The following is a 19,007-nucleotide window of genomic DNA, read 5'->3' on the forward strand; positions in this document are numbered from 1 at the left end:
TTTCTCAAAAAGATAAAAAATTCAATTTTAAATTCCACAATTGACAACATTCTCAAAATATCTGAGGTTCAAACAAAGAAAAAGACAAAAATCGTAAATAGATTAACGTTTCCAAATCCCCTGATTCTCGGCTATTTTAAAAATAAAAAATTGTCTAAAGTTCTTAAACTACAATAAAAAAAATTAGAGTAAATGGAGGATAACCACATGCTTTAAGGAAATTGAATCAAAGACCTCAAAAATAAAAATAGTCAATCAAAAACATACTTCCTTAGAACACCTCCAAAACAAAAATCAAACATCTTTTCTTCACATTCTATCATATTTTACAAAACTAAGAAAACGGAAAAAAAAAACAAAACAAAAACAAAATGATGCTACTATTTAAACCGTCTATAACCCTAGGGAAAAAGTCAAAACCACGTCCATACCAAAGCTTCTCTGAGTCTCTTTTAATGGATAGTATTGAAGCAGCTGAATCTCTCACCCGAAAATGGATTTCTCCGGATCAATCTCGTTCATCTTCTTGCTCCCTCTCTTCCATTTTCTCCACAGATAATCGCGCCGAAGGAAGAAGATTTATCGAAGTCATCAACAGCTTACAATACGCGATTCAAGGAGTGGTCTTGGTGAATCCTGACTCACCAAAACTCACTCGAGCGCATAATCTTGTAACTATCGCTATGAAACAGTTGGAAAAAGAGTTTTACCGTGTTTTAAAATCGAACCGACGAAATCTTGATCATGAATCCGTCTCCGTTCGATCTTCCCCATCTTTCAACCCGAGGAAAAAAGTTTCTATTTATTCTCAAGTTCCTAAATCCGAAGAAGCTGATGTTATGACGGATTTGAAAATGATCGCTGATTGTATGATATCATCCGGTTACGAAAACGAATGTGTCAAGATTTACAAGAAAATAAGAAGATCAATCATGGTCGAAGCGTTGAGAAACTTAGGGTTTGAGAATCTTAGTTTTGGCAAGATTCAGAAATTGGATTGGGATAGTATGGAGAGGAACATCAAGAAGTGGTTAGAAGCTACGAAAGTTGTCATAACAAATCTCTTCGATGGTGAACGTATCCTATGTGATCACGTGTTCTCGCCATCTGTCTCCGTTGCGGAGTCTTGCTTCACGGAGATTACGTTAGATAACGCTTTAACACTCTTTGTCTTCCCCGTGAGTGTTGCAAGATGTAAAAAAACCGTAGAGAAGATCTTCTTGACTCTCGACGTTTACCAAACGATCTCGCAGCTTCTTCCTCAAATCGAAGAGATTTTTAGTTATAATTCGACTTCTTCGGTCCGCTTACAAGCTGCTGATTCTCTCAACAATCTTGGTGAGGCGATTAACTCAATGGTTGCCGAATTCGAAGCTTCCATTACAAAAGAAGCTTCGAAATCGCTAATCCCTGGAGGTGGAGTTCATCAGCTCACAAGGTAATATGAGACCTTGAACATATAAATTCTCATACTAATAGAAGTTTCATATTTTATAGTCACACATTCATTATAAAAAAAACCCTAAAACTAAAAGATAATCTTCTAATTCACCATAATCACAACAGGTACGTCATGAATTTTATAGTCTTCCTTGCCGATTATAATGAGTGTCTTGCTGGAGTTCTCACTGAATCGACGTTGCCATTACCGGAAGATTACTTCGGGAACAATGATGAAGACAACAAAGAAGGAGGAGAAACCGGAACTTCGTCTTCTTCATCTCCGGTAACGACAAGATTCGCGTGGCTAATCCTCGTCCTGCTTTGTAAAATCGACACAAAATCTCGAATCTACAATGATATGGCTCTATCGTACCTCTTCTTAGCCAACAATCTTGATTACGTGGTCTCCAAGGTACGTACATCGAATCTGAGAGTCGTTTTGGGAGATGAATGGGTGACCAATCACGAAGGTAAAGTTACGCAATACCTAGAAAAATACGAGAAAATAGCTTGGGGAGAAGTGATTACGTCACTTTCCGATCGTGACGAGGAGATGCTCGAAGAACATGTGGCCAAAGAGCGGTTGATGCGATTCAACGAGGCGTTTGAGGAAACGTTTCAGAAGCAGAGCGAGTGGGTTGTACCTGATTCGAAATTGAGAGACGATTTAAAAGGTTCCTTGACGAAGAAGTTAACTACGGTTGCGACGTCGTTTTATGGAAAGTACCAGGTGGAGAATTGGGAGGACATTGTCAGATTTTCCCCTGAAGATTTAGGTTACTACCTTTCTGACCTTTTCTTAGGTACGGGACGATCGTGTATCATCGTTCCTTCCCTTAAACCTTCGGACTCAGGACGTTCGCTTAACTCAGAATCAGGACGTTGAAGTTGTAGTGGCATTTGTGTCAGTATGTACTTTGGATCTTTTCATGGATCAGAGATCGTTGGACATCAGTCATTGTTGGATACGTTACGGCCGGTAAAGCCTATGATTGGTTGGTTTAGCAAGCGAGAGTGTTTAGTATTCAGTACTGTATGTGACATGACCAATATTTGTATAGCTCACAAAACGGCGCAGCCCAGTTTAGAAGATGTCATTTATGATAAGCGTTTAAATTTGTGGCTGTGTGGACGATTTATGTAGGATAATAATTGTTTCTATTAGTTGTCAATATTTATTTTGTGAGTAATTAACAAACAGTACTTTGAAGAAACGAAATCTCGGACCGATTACAAAAATGTTCTAAAAAAATCACTAAATATATAAAGGGAGAAAAACTAGATTAACCTAAATTAAGGGGTTAATTACTAAAGTAACTTATAAAATGTAAGGGTTAGATAAATTATTTTTTTTGCCTAAAATACTATTTTTTTGTTTTGTTAGGAAAAAAAATAAAGTCAAATTTACCATCCCAGAAATTTTTCTCAAAAATCAAAATATTTTCAAAAGTCTGCCGGACTAGTTGTGATAGATTAATTTGTGTATGACAGATTTGTTTTTGCACAACCGATTTATTTTTGTATGATAGATTTATTATGACAGACATTATTTCGGACGATAGATTTTTTAACTACAGTTATAACAGATTTATAATTGATGACAAATTTATTTTTTACGACAGAATTATTTATAAAGACACCACAGACTTTCACAATATATGACATATTTGATATAATGTCTGGCAGATTTATTTTCCATAGTTATTTCAGATTTATTTTCTTGATTAAAAATATGTTGTAACATGACAAATTTTTTTACAGAGAAATAATTACTAGGTTGACCTCTAGTGATAACAGATTTTTTACAACATATTTTTTAATTTAACCAAAAATCTGTCGTTTCATAACAGATTTATAACTTTTTTAAAAAATTGCTAAAATGACCTATGTGAACACCATATGTTATGGTAGATTTGTTTACGTTATGAGAGTTTTTTGGTTTGCTTCCAAAAATCTGGTGTTTGATAACAGATTCATTAGATGTAAAATGTCAATATAGTGACAACATATTTGTTTTAAGTTATATTTTTTCAGTCATATTTTTGTTAATTAGATTTTTTATAAATCATATTATGAATCATATTTTTAAACTCATATATTTAAGAGAATTTGTTAAAAAAGCCCCTTTTGATATACCCTTTTTCAAAAATACCCTATTTTCTGGCCATTTTTATTTTTGCCCTCTTTTAATTTTTAATGACCATTTTACCCTTACATGAAAATTATTTTATTCAATAAAAAGAAAAACAAAATTTTCCCGCCAAAAAAATTTCCAACATATTTTTCCGCCAAAAATTTTTCGAAAAAATTTTCCTGCCAAAAATTTTTGTAAATTTTTTTGGCGGGAAAGCTTTTTTGTCGAAATTTTTTATCAAAAATTTTTTTGTCAAAAAGATTTTGATAAAAAATTTCGACAAAAAAGCTTTCCCGCCAAAAAAATTTACAAGGTTTTTAAAAGGTTTTATAAGGTTTCTACTTTATAAAAGCCTTATAAACACCTTGTAAAGGCTTTTACAAGATTTTTTAAAGAGTTTTAAAAGGTTTTTTAAACAACTTGTAAAAGCTTTTACAAGATTTTTAAAAGGTTTTTAAAAGGTTTAAAAAGGTTTTTAAAAGGTTTTTAAAAGGTTTTTAAAAGGTTTTTAAAAAGATTTTTAAAAAGTTTTTAAACACCTTGTAAACACTTTTACAATGTTTTTAAAAACCTTGTAAAAGTTTTTATAAGATTTTTAAAAGGGTTTTAAAAGGTTTTTAAACACCTTGTAAATGCTTTTAAAAAGTTTTTAAAAGCGTTTACAAGGTGTTTAAAAACCTTTTAAAAGCATTTACAAGCTTTTTAAAAGTATTTACAAGGTTTTTAAAAGCGTTTACAATGTGTTTAAAAACCTTTTAAAAACCTTGTAAACGCTTTTAAAAGTTTTTTTAAAAGCGTTTACAATGTTTTTAAAAGGTATAAATTTCAATATTTTTGGCGGAAAAATTTTTCGATTTTGGCGGGAAATTTTTTTTTTTGGCGGGAAAAAAATAATTTTTTCGGGAAAATTTTTTGATTTTGGCGGGAAAAAAATTTTGGCGGAAAATTTTTTTGGCAGGAAAATATTTTTGATTTTGATGACTGTACATTCTTGCTGTCAATCAAAAAAGGGTAATTTGGTCATTTTGTATATAAAGAGGGGTAGTTTTAAAAATGGTCAACATGAAGGGGTATTTTTAAAAAGAGGTATGGAAAAAGGGGCATTTTTGAGAATGCCCCTATATTTAAAACATATTTTATACATTTTAATTTTCCTAAATCATATTAAAAAGTTTAGCATCATATTTTAAAATCATATATTTATATATTATATAATATTTTCATAAATCTTATTTTAATATTTTTTATATACAATATTTTAGTTATAATTTCATTATATTTTTTATAAAACTTATTTAAACTATATAATCTTAAACATCATATTTTTAAATCATATATTTATACATAATATTTTTATAAACAATTTTTTGAATATTATTTTTATACATTATATTTTAAATCATATTTTATTTTTATAAATTATGTTAAAAAAATAAATATCATATTTTTTAAACCATTTTCTATTTTTCACTAATCATATTTTTAAATCAAAATATTAAATACTACTCCCTCCGTTTCAAAATATAGGATGTTTTAGTTAAAACACACATATTAAGGAAAAGTTACTTTTAAACAGCTTAACCAATCAGAAATAAGACTGCATAATATAAAATATAGATTTAATCTAAAAGTTGCATAGAAAATTGGAAACATCCTATATTATGAAACAAAAATACTTCTCTAAACATCCTATATTATGAAACGGAGGGAGTATAATTTTTTGGTTTTTCGTTTTTTTTTTAAAAAAAAATTTTAAAAAAAAATTCTGGATTTTTACTCTTTTTACCTAAAATTGTGTCACTCTAATTATTAGATAGGATGGAGTTTAATCTAGCAATTAATTGCCAAATTTGTGTCAAACTGGTATGTTTTCACATATATAAAAAGAAGATTTATGCTATTTTAAAATATAATTTGCTCTGGATTTAAAATTAATGTTGTATTAGACTTCTTAAGATATAAATGTCATTTTATAAACATAATTTATCATTTGATTTTACATCTAATGAAAACAAAAGTCAAGAGCCAAAAAAATTGTACAAATATGGTAAAATAAATAATTTTTAAAAATTTTATATGAAAATGATGCTTAAATTGAAAGAAATGTTGTAACATCCACGAACCGGAATCCCGATTTAAGGGATGCATCGATCGATTTAGGCTTTGCATCGGTCGATGCAAGTGTTGGTTTGTGCAGAGCGATTAAGTTAAACGCTCATTTTGTTGCGTTTTGCTTTGTGGAAAACCCTTGGGTCGGGTATTTATGGGGGAAAAGTTGAAAATTGTGAGTTTTGGTCGTTCTTTGCATTCTTAAAGAGTTAGAAAAGTTTCTAAGAAGTTTTGTGAGTTTTGGGAGCCTTCTGGGTCAGTTTTTGTTGTTATTAGAGCGTAGAGAAGGAGATCTGAACGTGGCTGTCGAGTAGGGGTCATGGGAAGCTTGTTTCTCGTTGTTTCTCATCAGATTCTTCATTTTCAAGATGAGTGCATGACCATGGCTTATCTGACCATGAAATCTCTGAGTTCTTTGTGTTTTATGTGATTTAGGAATGGTTTTGCATTGTTTGTTATGATTCTCGTTGTATCTATGATCTTTGTGATGTTGTTGGTCGAATCTCGGAGTTGGAGGTCGAAATCGGGACGATGACGGCGTCAGGATTAATTGCCAGATGCAGAGAGTGCATCGGTCGACGCGTTTAGGGATTTGGAGATCTGCATCAGTCGTCGCAAGGTGTGAATCGGTCGACGCATCTAGGAATTTGGAAGATTGCATCGATCGATGCAAGGCGAGCATCAGTCGATGCAAGGGAAGCTGCATCAGTCGACACAAGGCGTGTGTCGGTCGATGCAGACCCCAACCGTTTGCAATTTGGTTGATTTGTAGTATTGTGTTTGTTGTTTGAGCTTGGAGTTCTTACTGCTTATGTGTATAGCCTAGTAGATTGAATGATTGCCTCACTAAGTATTTTGTGGTAATACTTACGCCTCTCTTTTGTGTTGTGGCGCAGGTAAAGGTAAAATGTGATCGTGGGATCTGGGCGATAAAGAGGAAGATGTTCTAGAGGCTTGATTGATTGTAGTCTAGCTATTGTTAAGTTGCTAGAGTTGAGTCGATAGAACATCGTAGGATGTTGGAATTTGGTTATTGAATTTATTGGTTTATTGGATTATTCATTGTTAGATATTTAATTGTTTAATTGTATTGTTTGGTTATCCGCTGTTGTTGATTGATGCTAGGTTGTTAGTGGGTATAGGACCACTAGAGATTTATTAAACTTTAAAAAAAAAAAACAGGAAGGGTTATTTCAAATGTGTAGTCAACATTTTCCAAAATAAGTTTCAAACACTACTAATTAATATGATGCACAATAGTGAAATTAATTATTGTCTAGCATTAAATAATGAAAGCTCAATGAATTAAATCATTAATTCACTATATTGACTAGAACCACTTTGGAAAGAAATATAACTTTCATGTGCAAAATAGTTCAATTCAAGATTTTAACATGCAAGTGGTTTAATCCGGATTTTAGTTTTGGTTGACTGATTTGGTATTAAAAAAAATGATCATTGTAAAACCAAACCGAATCTAATATAGTTTAGTAGAATTTTGATTTAGCTTTGAAGACTTGAAGTAGTTTTTAAGCAAGTTATATTTACTATCAATATAGGAAAAAAATATTAATTTCATTTTGGTTCATATCGGTTAAAGTATTTTTATTATATTAAAAAATAACCATTAATCAAAGGCATATTTTCGGTTCTCTGAATTGATATTTTCAATTTAATTTAGCTCGAACTGGTTCGGTTTATCGTAACTAATCCAAGAAACAGTCAACACATTTTTAGTAAATCATCCACCTTTGACTATCATCAGTGTCTGAAATCATATCTCTTTACTTCATTTCTATTTAAATGAATTAGGGCATTTTTTCTTCATCACATCCAAAAACAAGAAAATTGAAAAGAGAGATTAAAATTATAGTGACCATGGCAAGAGTGAATGTAAAACTTGCATGGATAGAGAATGACAAGACAAGAGCACGAAGTTTAAAGCAAAGAAGAGAAGTATTACTCAAAAAGGTGAAAGAGCTAACTATATTGTGTGATGTATGGGCTTGTATATTCATTTTCAGTCCAAATGAAGCTGCACCAGTGGTATGGCCATCAGTTGAGATGACTCGTGGCTTCTTAGACGATTTCTTTGCCTTACCAAAGTTCGTGCTGGAGAAGAAAGAGATGGAAGTCAAATCATTTTTGAAAGAGAAGAAAAGCACATGCGGATGGTCCGCGCGGACTGGTTCGAAATGGATACTTTGGAGCAACGTTTAGAAGATGAAATAGAGTTCAATTTGGCTGAAATTTGGTGGGAAGCTTCGTGGTGCTATAGGCTTCATATCCAACAGTTATTATGTAAATTAACCGATGGTTAATATGGACGTTTTCCATGTACGTGTTGGGACAATGTCGGGGTGTGGAGCAACACCAAGGTGGTATCGGTCGACACCAGCATGTTGATGTGTGTTTGGGTCGTACAAAAATGGATGGAATTAGGATTTGTGTAGGGAGGATCAACAAAGGTAATGTCGAGGGCGTCAGTGTCAACTGACACCATGTGTGTTGGATCCCAAGTGGTGCGATGGATGACGATCGACACCAGGTGGCGGTACTGATTGACACTGGAGGATTTGATGGTTAATCAGAGTATTCATGGAGAAGTGTTGTCTGTGACTAGACATAACAAAATATTCCAGCCCACCTCTCTTGTTACTTGATCGCTAGGGATGGTTGGTTGTGCGACTCAGTAACTAGATGAGATGGTTTTTGGAATACGTGGTTAAGTGAAACTTGGTCCAGGAAGTAGAAACAAATGGCTTGCTCGGTCGGATGTCGAAGGAGTCTGATGCAGAGTGATTGGAGTCTACAAATGTAAGGTGCTTGTGGAGTTGAAGTACGTTTGTATGACTATGTTCTGTGGATGCGGAGTATGGGTTAGTTAGACATAGTCTGTATTTGTGGAAGTTTTTATAAAGAGTGATTTCTACTCTAATTGTCTTGTCGAAATTATGGGGTTCCAGTAAAATCATTTCCCGTGAATTCAGTGCAAGGATTAGGAATCCAAGTGCGATAATCTCAATTTACAAAGGGAAAGTCTTTTTCACTGTAACAAAATGTAGACAAGATGTTAAAAAGTTATTCCAAAACTGGATTTTAAAAGATACACATGAAAAGAATAAGTGTTACTTTGATTCTTATAAAATATCTATTTAAAAAAGTAGAGCCATTATTTTCACTCTTCACTATGATTTCTTTTACAAAGATAGATGAATTTTTTTGCATTTATAATAAAAATCTAGCAAAATAAAAGATCTTCTATGATCACAAAAACTTATGAAAACGTCCTGCATTTTTATGATTCTGAATTTTCTTAAATTAATATTGTCACCAAATAATAGTTCACAAAATATTAATGGTATTATATAACTCACCAAAAAAATTGGTACTTATTTTTTCTTAGAGCAAATTATTTTGTGAATGAACTCGATACATACTATATTAGCTAGGAAGAAGTGTATTTGGCTGATTTTTTTTGTAAACCATACATTTATTAGAATATAATTCTGTGATGTGAAATCCAATCGGGAGGAAAAAGGTTTACAAAAACAACTTCAGATGCAAGTTGTCTTGAGCAACGTGCTAAATATGGTTTGAGTTTTTAATAATTAATTTTTTTGTTTGTCAACTACTAGAGCTCAAAAGACTGGTCTATTAGTCAAATATCTACATTCGTAGGGAACATGACTCAATCCTTGATTTGATGGTATCTTCTACAATTGGACTTACTACTGACTATTACTGCACTAAGGTCACTTCACTAAATAATTAGTTTTATATGATTTTAATGATTTTGGATGAATTTGTAAGAAAATAATTATGATTAATAGTAAAATTCTCTCTAGCACCACATAAAGTCATGAGATTTGTAACATCCGTGAACCGGAATCCCGGTTTGGGAGTTGCATCGGTTGATGCAGATGGTGCATCGGTCGATGCATGTTCAATTCTGTGCGTTTTGACTTAAGTCAAACGCTGCGTTTTGGGTTAAGGAAAACCCTTAGATGCGAGTTTTTGTCTCATTCGTGGTGGTGTGGCCGTTTTTGAGAAAAGAGAAAGAGAGAAAAGTTGTTCCTGAGTGTTCTTGAGAATTCTGGGAGATTGGAGGCGTTCCTGTAGAGATCTGTAGCTGGGATCGTTGTAGGAGCTTCCTAGAGGCTTGTTCTTGTTTGTTTAAGGTTCAGATTCTTCTGTGGCAAAGGTAAGTGCATGACCATGGCTTATCTAAGCTAGAGATCTCTCTGATTTGCTTGTTATGTGTTGTTAGGCTGGTTAGATTGTTATTTGGGACGTTGGGAAGCTTTCTTGTGGCTTGGGATCGAGTTTCGTGGTTGCAGGAACGAAGATCCGGCGAGAAGCTTCGGAGGAAAACGATGCTCAGCATTGCATCGGTCGATGCACTTTGTGCATCGGGCGATGCAGATGCGAGGACGGCGCGTAAACTCTAGGGTTTTCGTGTTATGTCGAGCATGCGTCGGTCGATGCATATCTTGCATCGGTCGATGCAAGTTAACCTTGCATCGGTCGACGCAGATCTTGCGTCGGTCGACGCAACCTCCACCTGGTGTCGGTCGATGCATGTTGGTATCGGTCGATGCAGAGTCCTGGTTTGTTATTGTTGATTGTTGAATGTTGTTTGATGGTTAGAGATGTCTCTATTGCTTGTGTGTATAGCCCAATAGATGGGAGGATTGCCTTACTGAGTGTTTATAAAATACTCATGCATTGCAATATGTGTTTGTGGTGCAGGTAAAGGCAAAGTGTGATCGTGGAATCAAGGCAATGAAGAGGAGGATGTTCTAGGGACTCGATTTGATGTTGTCTGGCTTGCTAGGTTGCTAGAGTTGAGTCATTAGAACATTGCTAGGTTGCTGGTTCTATGATTTCTGCTATTTGATTATTGGATATTGTTGATGTTATGATTATTGGTTATTATTGGATTATTATTTGGATATTGATTGGTATTGGTTATTCCGCTGTTGGTTGTAATTGTGGTTATGTGGCTAGTGGGTATGGGACCACTAGTTGTGGTTTATTTATTATATTATAATTATTATTTATTTTAAAAGAAAAAAAAGGTCGGTCGTTTCATTTTGGTATCAGAGCCCTTACGGTTCTAGGTTTGGGTTCACTAGGTTTCTGTTGTAGATGTTTGGGATTGCATGTCTTGATTGATTATGTGAGTTAGTCAATTGTGTGTGGCATGGAGTCCTAGAACATCCTCTTCGAGCCGAGTGTGTGATTCCACGGTGAGTTTATGTTTCTGTGTTATAATAGAAATTGTTTGCTTAGCCTTCTGTTCATGGTAGTGCAGATGGTTAGAGAGGATGCTGTGGCTGGTCGAGGTCGTGGACGCGGACGTGGTCGTGGTAGGGGCAGAGTCCCAGTGGTTAGTGAGACCGAGGACCAGAGTGTGACAGCTGAGGGTGTTGGCGAGTCGCAGGGTGTTCCGGGGGATTCGTGAGTGTGGCAGGAGGGGGCGGTGTTGATGCTCCAGTAGCCGGTGATGCTCGGGTTGTGGGTGTGGGAGTCCCAACGGGTGGAGTCCCTGGTACTGACTTTGCGGCTATGCTAGCATAGGTGTTAGAGCGGTTACCACCAGTGGTACCGGCTCAGGCTCAGGTAGTGCCACCAGTGGTGGCGGAGGAGCGGCAGCCAGTGGTTGCGGATGTGGGAGCACATAGACATTATTTGTCTATGCTCAAGGAGATGACGGATCTGTTCACTGAGAGGTTTTCGGGTGGTACAGATCCTACTGTTGCGGATGCATGGAGGACGAGTGTGGAACGTAACTTCCATATTCTGAGATGTCCTGAGGAGTTTTGGGTGGACATAGGGGTCTACTATTTGAGTGGTGATGCTGAGTTGTGGTGGAGATCAGTGGCTGCTAGGAGAGTGCAGCAGGAGATGACTTGGACTGACTTCGTCTTGGAGTTCAACCGCAAGTATTTTCCTAGAGAGGCATTGGATCGGTTGGAGGTGCAGTTCCTTCAGTTGCCTCAGGGGACACGGTCAGTGCAGGAGCTGGACTTGGAGTTCAGTCGACTTCTTTGTTATGGGGGTCGGGCTTTGGAGTCTGAGGAGGCTCAGATCAGGAGGTTTTTGAGGGCTCTACGTGATGAGTTGAGAGTTCACTGTAGAGGGCAGAGTTATGCTACGCGTGCAGAGCTGGTTGAGACTGCAGCAGAGATTGAGGAGGATATCCGGGCACAGTCAGTGGCGGTAGCTCCAGCAGTTCAGCCTAGTAAGGCTCAGCAGCAGGGTGGTTCTAGCAGGGGCGGTAGGCATGCTCAGGGAACCAAGAGGAAGTGGGAGGCTACGCAGAAGCCGAGTGGTGCGGGTTGCTTCGGTTGTGGGAGCAAGGATCAAAGGGTTGCTAGTTGTCCCAAGAGGAGTGTTCCGACGACAGGACCTCGGGTATGTTATCATTGTAGGGAGACAGGGCACATCAAGCCTTTTTGTCCCAAGTTGCAGTCGGCAGCAGTGGCAACGTTGCAGCAAGTGCAGCCTGGAGGTCAGCAGGTGGCACGGATTGAGCAGACGCCACGTGCTTACACGACAGTAGAGACTGGTGGAACCAGTGCCGGGGCGATCACAGGTATAATTTCTGGTACTTAATCTTTGTGAATTTAGTAGGGTCAGATTTTATGTTTTCCTGTGATAAAGTGTTAGGTTATCAACACATGAGGTTTGTGTAGGGACCTTGTTGGTGGGCGGGTTTAAGTCCCATGTTATGTTTGATTCTGGAGCTTCTCATAGCTTCATTACTCCGGAGTGTGCAGAGTGTGCGGGGATCAGCAGGGATCCTGGAGAGCATGCAGGAGTTGTCAGGGTTGCGGGAGGTGAGTTCCTGAGAGTGATTGGACGGGCTAGAGGAATTGATATTCAGATCGCAGGAGAGTCGTGGCCAGTGGATTTGCTTATCAGTCCAGTGGAGCTATATGATGTTATTCTCGGGATGGATTGGTTGCATCGGCATAGGGTGCATTTGCATTGCTATCGGGGTAGAGTGGAGTTTGAGCGTTCAGGAGGGAAGTTGGTTTTTCAGGGTATTAGACCGACTTCGGGGAGTCTCGTGATCTCAGCCATTCAGGCTGGGAAGATGATCGAGAAGGGCCGTGAGGCTTATCTGGTTACTATATATATGCCAGAGTCAGTGGGGAAGTCTACGGTTAGCGGTATTCCAGTAGTGGAGGAGTTTGAGGATGTGTTTTAGTCTTTGCAGGGATTACCACCATCTCGGTCGGATCCTTTTACCATTGAACTGGAACCGGGGACGACACCGTTATCCAAGGCTCCTTACAGAATGGCTCCAGCAGAGATGGCAGAGCTGAAGAAGCAGCTAGAGGATTTGTTGAGTAAGGGATTCATCCGTCCTAGTGTATCACCATGGGGAGCGCCGGTGTTGTTTGTGAAGAAGAAGGATGGGAGTTTCAGGTTGTGTATAGATTATCGGGGTTTGAACTGGGTCACTGTGAAGAACAAGTACCCCCTTCCTAGGATCGATGAGTTGTTGGATCAGTTGAGGGGTGCTACTTGGTTCTCTAAGGTAGATCCGGCATCGGGTTATCATCAGATACCGATAGATGAGGCAGATGTGAGGAAGACTGCTTTCAGGACGAGGTATGGGCACTATGAGTTTGTGGTTATGCCTTTCGGGTTGACTAACGCGGCAGCAGCGTTTATGAGATTGATGAACAGTGTGTTTCAGGAGTTTCTGGATGTGTCTGTCATCATTTCCATCGACGATATCCTAGTTTATTCTAAGAGTCCTGAAGAGCATGCAGTGCATTTGAGGGCAGTTATGGAGAAGCTGCGGGAGCAGAAGTTGTTTGCTAAGTTGAGCAAGTGCAGTTTTTGGCAGCGTGAGATGGGCTTCCTAGGTCACATTGTTTCTGCTGAGGGGGTTTGAGTAGATCCAGAGTAGATTCAGGCTATCAGGGATTGGCCTAGACCGCAGAATGCCACAGAGATCAGGAGTTTTCTTGGATTGGCAGGTTACTATAGGAGATTTGTGCAGGGGTTTGCAAGCAGAGCACGTCCTATGACTAAGTTGACAGGGAAGGATGTTCCTTTTGTCTGGTCAGAAGAGTGTGAGGAAGGCTTTGCAAGCCTGAAAGAGATGTTGACTACTGCGCCAGTGTTGGCTTTGCCTGAGTAGGGAGAACCCTATGTGGTTTATAAAGATGCATCTAGAGTTGGTTTGGGGTGTGCTCTGATGCAGCATGGGAAGGTGATTGCCTATGCTTCGCGGTAGTTGCGGGTGCATGAAGGCAACTATCCTATTCATGATTTGGAGATGGGTGCTGTAGTTTTTGCCCTGAAGATTTGGAGATCTTATCTTTATGGTGCAAAGGTACATGTGTTCACAGATCATAAGAGCCTGAATTGTATATTCACTCAGCCTGAGTTGATTTTAAGACAGATGCGGTGGATGGAGCTTGTGGCAGATTATGATTTGGAGATAGCCTATCATCCTGGTAAGGCTAACACGGTTGCAGATGCTCTGAGTCGGAAGAGGGTGGCTTCGGCTCAGGAGCAGGAGATGGAGTCTCTGGTAGGGGAGATCAGTGCTTTGAGCTTATGTGCTGTTTCACAGGAACCGTTGGGCTTGGAAGCAGTAGATAGAGCAAATCTTCTGAGTAGGGTGCGGTTGGCTCAGGAGAAGGATTTGGGGCTGGTGAATGCCTCTAAGGATGTGGATTCAGAGTATCAGGTCTCAGATAATGGTAATATCTTGGTGCACGGTCGGGTTTGTGTGCCCAAGAATGAGGAGTTAAGGCAGGAGATTCTAAGAGAGGCTCATGCGAGCAAGTTGTCCATTCATCCAGGAGCGACTAAGATGTACCGCGACTTCAAGAGGTACTATCATTGGGTCGGGATGAAGAAGGATGTGGCTAGTTGGGTTTCGAGGTGTGATGTGTGTCAGCTAGTGAAGGCTGAGCATCAGGTTCCTGGCGGTTTACTGAAGAGTTTACCCATTCCTGAGTGGAAGTGGGATATGATCACCATGGATTTTGTGGTAGGATTGCCAGTGTCACAGACCTTTGATGCTATTTGGGTCATTGTGGACCGGTTGACTAAGTCAGCACATTTTCTGGCCATTAAGAAGACTGATGGAGAAGCGGTCTTGGCTAAGAAGTATGTGAGAGAGATAGTCAGATTGCATGGGGTGCCAGCGAGCATTGTGTCTGATAGGGATTCTAAGTTCACTTCGGTGTTCTGGAAAGCATTTCAGGCAGAGATGGGCACTAAGGTGCATATGAGTACAACTTATCATCCCCAGACAGATGGACAGTCTGAGAGGATGATCCAGACGCTGGAGGATTCGTTGAGGATGTGTGTGTTGGATTGGGGTGGCCATTAGGCAGATCACCTGAACCTGGTAGAGTTTGCTTACAACAACAGTTATCAGGCGAGTATTAAGATGGCTCCTTATGAGGCTTTGAATGGGAGACCATGTCGTACATCATTATGCTGGACTCAGGTGGGGGAGAGGAGCATGTTTCGTGCTAGTTTTGTTCAGGAGACCTCAGAGAAGATTCGGGTTCTCAAGCTGAACATGAAGGAGGCTCAGGATAGGCAGAGGAGTTATGCTAATAAGAGGAGGAGAGATCTTGAGTTTCAGGTAGGAGACAGAGTGTACCTTAAGATGGCCATGTTGCGGGGTCCGAACAGGTCATTTGCAGTGACTAAGTTGAGTCCGAGGTATATGGGTCCATTCAGAGTGATTGAGCGGGTTGGACCAGTAGCATATAGATTGGAGTTACCTGAGGTGATGCGTGCATTCCATAAGGTTTTCCATGTGTCTATGTTGCGGAAGTGTCTCCGTGCGGGTGAGCAGGTGTTGGCTAAGATTCCTGAGGATCTTCAGCCTAACATGACTTTGGAGGCGAGACCAGTGAGGGTTCTCGAGAGGAAGATCAAGGAACTTCGGAAGAAGAAGATTCCTTTGATGAGAGTCCTGTGGGACTGTGATGGTGTTGAGGAGCAGACTTAGAAGCCTGAGGCAAAGATGAAGGCAAGGTTCAAGAAGTGGTATGAGAAGCAAGCCGCGACTTGAGCTTGTTTAGCCTGGTCCCATCTGTAATCCGTGGCTGGAGCGGGAATGGAGTATTCCAGCCCATCTCTCTTGTTACTCGGTTGCTTGGGATGGTTGGTTGTGCGACTCAGTAACAAGATGAGGTGGTGTTCGGGGTACAAAGTTTCCGTGAGGCGGGGTTTTGGAGGAAAGTTTCCTGAAATAGAAGTTTCCAAAAGTGGAAAGTTTCCAAAAATGGAAAGTGATAAATATGGAAAGTTTTACGGGAGTTGGAATTTGTCCATTTTAGCGGTGGAGAGCCTTGGAGAGGCTTGTGTGTGGCCTTAGTGGCGGAATTTTGAGTCAGTGTGCCGTGTGTGGCAGTCTTTTTAGACATTGTGTGGTCTTTGTGACGGGCTTTTTAGCCAGAGTGTCTTTGTGACGGTCCTCTTTAGGACATTTTTTTGGCCTTGGTGGCGTTCCTCTTTAGGACATTTGTTTGGCCTTGGTGGAGGTCCTCTTTAGGACATTTGTTTGGCCTTGGTGGCGGTCCTCTTTAGGACATTTGTTTGGCCTTTGTGGCGGGCTGTTTAGCCAGAGTGTCTTTGTGATGGTCCTTCGGGACAGATGGTCTTTGTGACGGTCCTTCGGGACAGATGGTCTTTGTGACGGGCTTTTTAGCCAGAGTGTCTTTGTGACGGTCCTCTTTAGGACATTTGTTTGGCCTTGGTGGCGGTCCTCTTTAGGACATTTGTTTGGCCTTGGTGGCGGTCCTCTTTAGGACATTTGTCTGGCCTTTGTGGCGGCCCTTGTGGCATGTATATGATCCTTGTGTGGTCATGTGGTATTCCAGTGAGGGGATATGTGGTTGGTAGGACATTGAGATGTTTTACGCGAGCCACGGGAAGGAAACTTGGATAGGGATAGGACTCTGACGTGTTTAGAATCGTTTGCTCGCGACTCTTGGGGGACTTAGGTTCTCCTAATACTGCCATATTCAGAGACTTTGTGACTTGGGAATATGGTTGGTATATCGACTTCAGATGACGATCCGGAGGCGCGCTGTAGGGTGGCAACCCGAGAGACGAGTTGGATTTTCCTTATATATTATGGCATGCGGGTCTAGGCCCGATGAGGAGCCAACATTATGGCATGCAGACTTAGGTCTGATGAGGAGCCAATAAAAACTCAATATTTAGGCCTATGAGTAAAGGAAAGTCCAGAAGTCAAGAGCAAATGACGCCTGGAGCGTGAGTATATCGCCTAGAGGTGACCTTCTGTGGATCAGTCGGAGGAGTGCAGGCCGTGGAGACAGTTGCACGGGAGTCCTTGGCTGATGGTTGTTCGAGATTCGAGGATGAATCTAGTTTGGTGGGGGAGAATTGTAACATCCGTGAACCGGAATCCCGGTTTGGAAGTTGCATCGGTCGATGCAGATGGTGCATCGGTCGATGCAGATGGTGCATCGGTCGATGCAGATGGTGCATCGGTCGATGCAGATGGTGCATCGGTCGATGCATGTTCAATTCTGTGCGTTTTGACTTAAGTCAAACGCTGCGTTTTGGGTTAAGGAAAACCCTTAGATGCGAGTTTTTGTCTCATTCGTGGTGGTGTGGCCGTTTTTGAGAAAAGAGAAAGAGAGAAAAGTTGTTCCTGAGTGTTCTTGAGAATTCTGGGAGATTGGAGGCGTTCCTGTAGAGATCTGTAGCTGGGATCGTTGTAGGAGCTTCCTAGAGGCTTGTTCTTGTTTGTTTAAGGTTCAGATTCTTCTGTGGCAAAGGTAAGTGCATGACCATGGCTTATCTAAGCTAGAGATCTCTCTGATTTGCTTGTTATGTGTTGTTAGGCTGGTTAGATTGTTATTTGGGACGTTGGGAAGCTTTCTTGTGGCTTGGGATCGAGTTTTGTGGTTGCAGGAACGAAGATCCAGCGAGAAGCTTCGGAGGAAAACGATGCTCGGCATTGCATCGGTCGATGCACTTTGTGCGTTGGTCGATGCAGATGCGAGGACGGCGCGTAAACTCTATGGTTTTCATGTTATGTCGAGCATGCGTCGGTCGATGCATATCTTGCATCGGTCGATGCAAGTTAACCTTGCATCGGTCGACGCAGATCTTGCGTCGGTCGACGCAACCTCCACCTGGTGTCGGTCGATGCATGTTGGTATCGGTCGATGCAGAGTCCTAGTTTGTTATTGTTGATTGTTGAATGTTGTTTGATGGTTAGAGATGTCTCTATTGCTTGTGTGTATAGCCCAGTAGATGGGAGGATTGCCTTTTTGAGTGTTTATAAAATACTCATGCATTGCAATATGTGTTTGTGGTGCAGGTAAAGGCAAAGTGTGATCGTGGAATGAAGGCAATGAAGAGGAGGATGTTCTAGGGACTCGATTTGATGTTGTCTGGCTTGCTAGGTTGCTAGAGTTGAGTCATTAGAAGATTGCTAGGTTGCTGGTTCTATGATTTCTGCTATTTGATTATTGGATATTGTTGATGTTATGATTATTGGTTATTAGTGGATTATTATTTGGATATTGATTGGTATTGGTTATTCCGCTGTTGGTTGTAATTGTGGTTAGGTGGCTAGTGGATATGGGACCACTAGTTGTAGTTTATTTATTATATTATAATTATTATTTATTTTAAAAGAAAAAAAAAAGGTCGGTTGTTTCAAGATTTAATATTCCTTTTTAACCTAAGTAAATCCATTAATATCCACTACAATTTCTTAAAAATATTAAAAAATCTTTAGTTTTCAATAACATGATAATACTATATTTAATTTATTAATTTTTTTTTATCTGTATATGGAAAAGTCAAGACTAACATAATATAGAACATTAATTTCAAAATCTTTCTATTTGATGAAAGAGTTTTCATGACTTTTGTTATGAAGGAAATGATATAAAATCCTAAATCAATAACACAAAATTTGAATTCATTAACAATCCAAGATTTTTTTGTTTTAATTGAATAACATAAAACTTTTCATGACTTTATAAGACTCTTAATCCAATAACACTAGATTTATCAAGATTTTAGATAACTTTTTACAAATCCATAACCAATGACACCAAATTTTTAAAGAGTTTTAAAAAGTCTTGATTGAATAACAACATATTTTACATAACTTTTAAAGTTATTAAAATTCTTTCTAAATCCTAAACCAATAACCCCCTAAACTATTGTTATGATAAAAGCGTAAAATTAAGAGTTATTATTAAACATTTGTGTTCTGAAAACCATTAAAAAAACTAGGATTAAAATGTTTTTGACAGGCAGAATTCAATAACCAATT

General features: G+C 39.1%; 2 protein-coding genes across 2 annotated transcripts; both read left to right on the forward strand.

The window, feature by feature from the left end:
• Positions 1-201: 201 nt before the first annotated feature.
• On the forward strand, positions 202-2,657 carry LOC104786837 (exocyst complex component EXO70H1). The gene is made up of 2 exons (XM_010512295.2): positions 202-1,438; positions 1,567-2,657. The coding sequence occupies exons 1-2, from the start codon at positions 372-374 to the stop codon at positions 2,327-2,329; spliced, it is 1,830 nt and encodes a 609-aa protein (XP_010510597.2). The 5' UTR covers positions 202-371; the 3' UTR covers positions 2,330-2,657.
• A 4,907-nt stretch (positions 2,658-7,564) lies between these two features.
• LOC147943741 (agamous-like MADS-box protein AGL80) lies at positions 7,565-7,906 on the forward strand. Its single transcript, XM_087512345.1, has one exon. It carries the CDS (start codon positions 7,565-7,567, stop codon positions 7,904-7,906), a length of 342 nt encoding a protein of 113 aa, XP_087368471.1.
• The last annotated feature ends 11,101 nt before the right edge of the window (positions 7,907-19,007 follow it).

This window comes from Camelina sativa, chromosome 5, assembly GCF_030686135.1.
Source record: "Camelina sativa cultivar CO46 ecotype springtype chromosome 5, ASM3068613v1".
Lineage (NCBI taxonomy): Eukaryota > Viridiplantae > Streptophyta > Magnoliopsida > Brassicales > Brassicaceae > Camelina > Camelina sativa.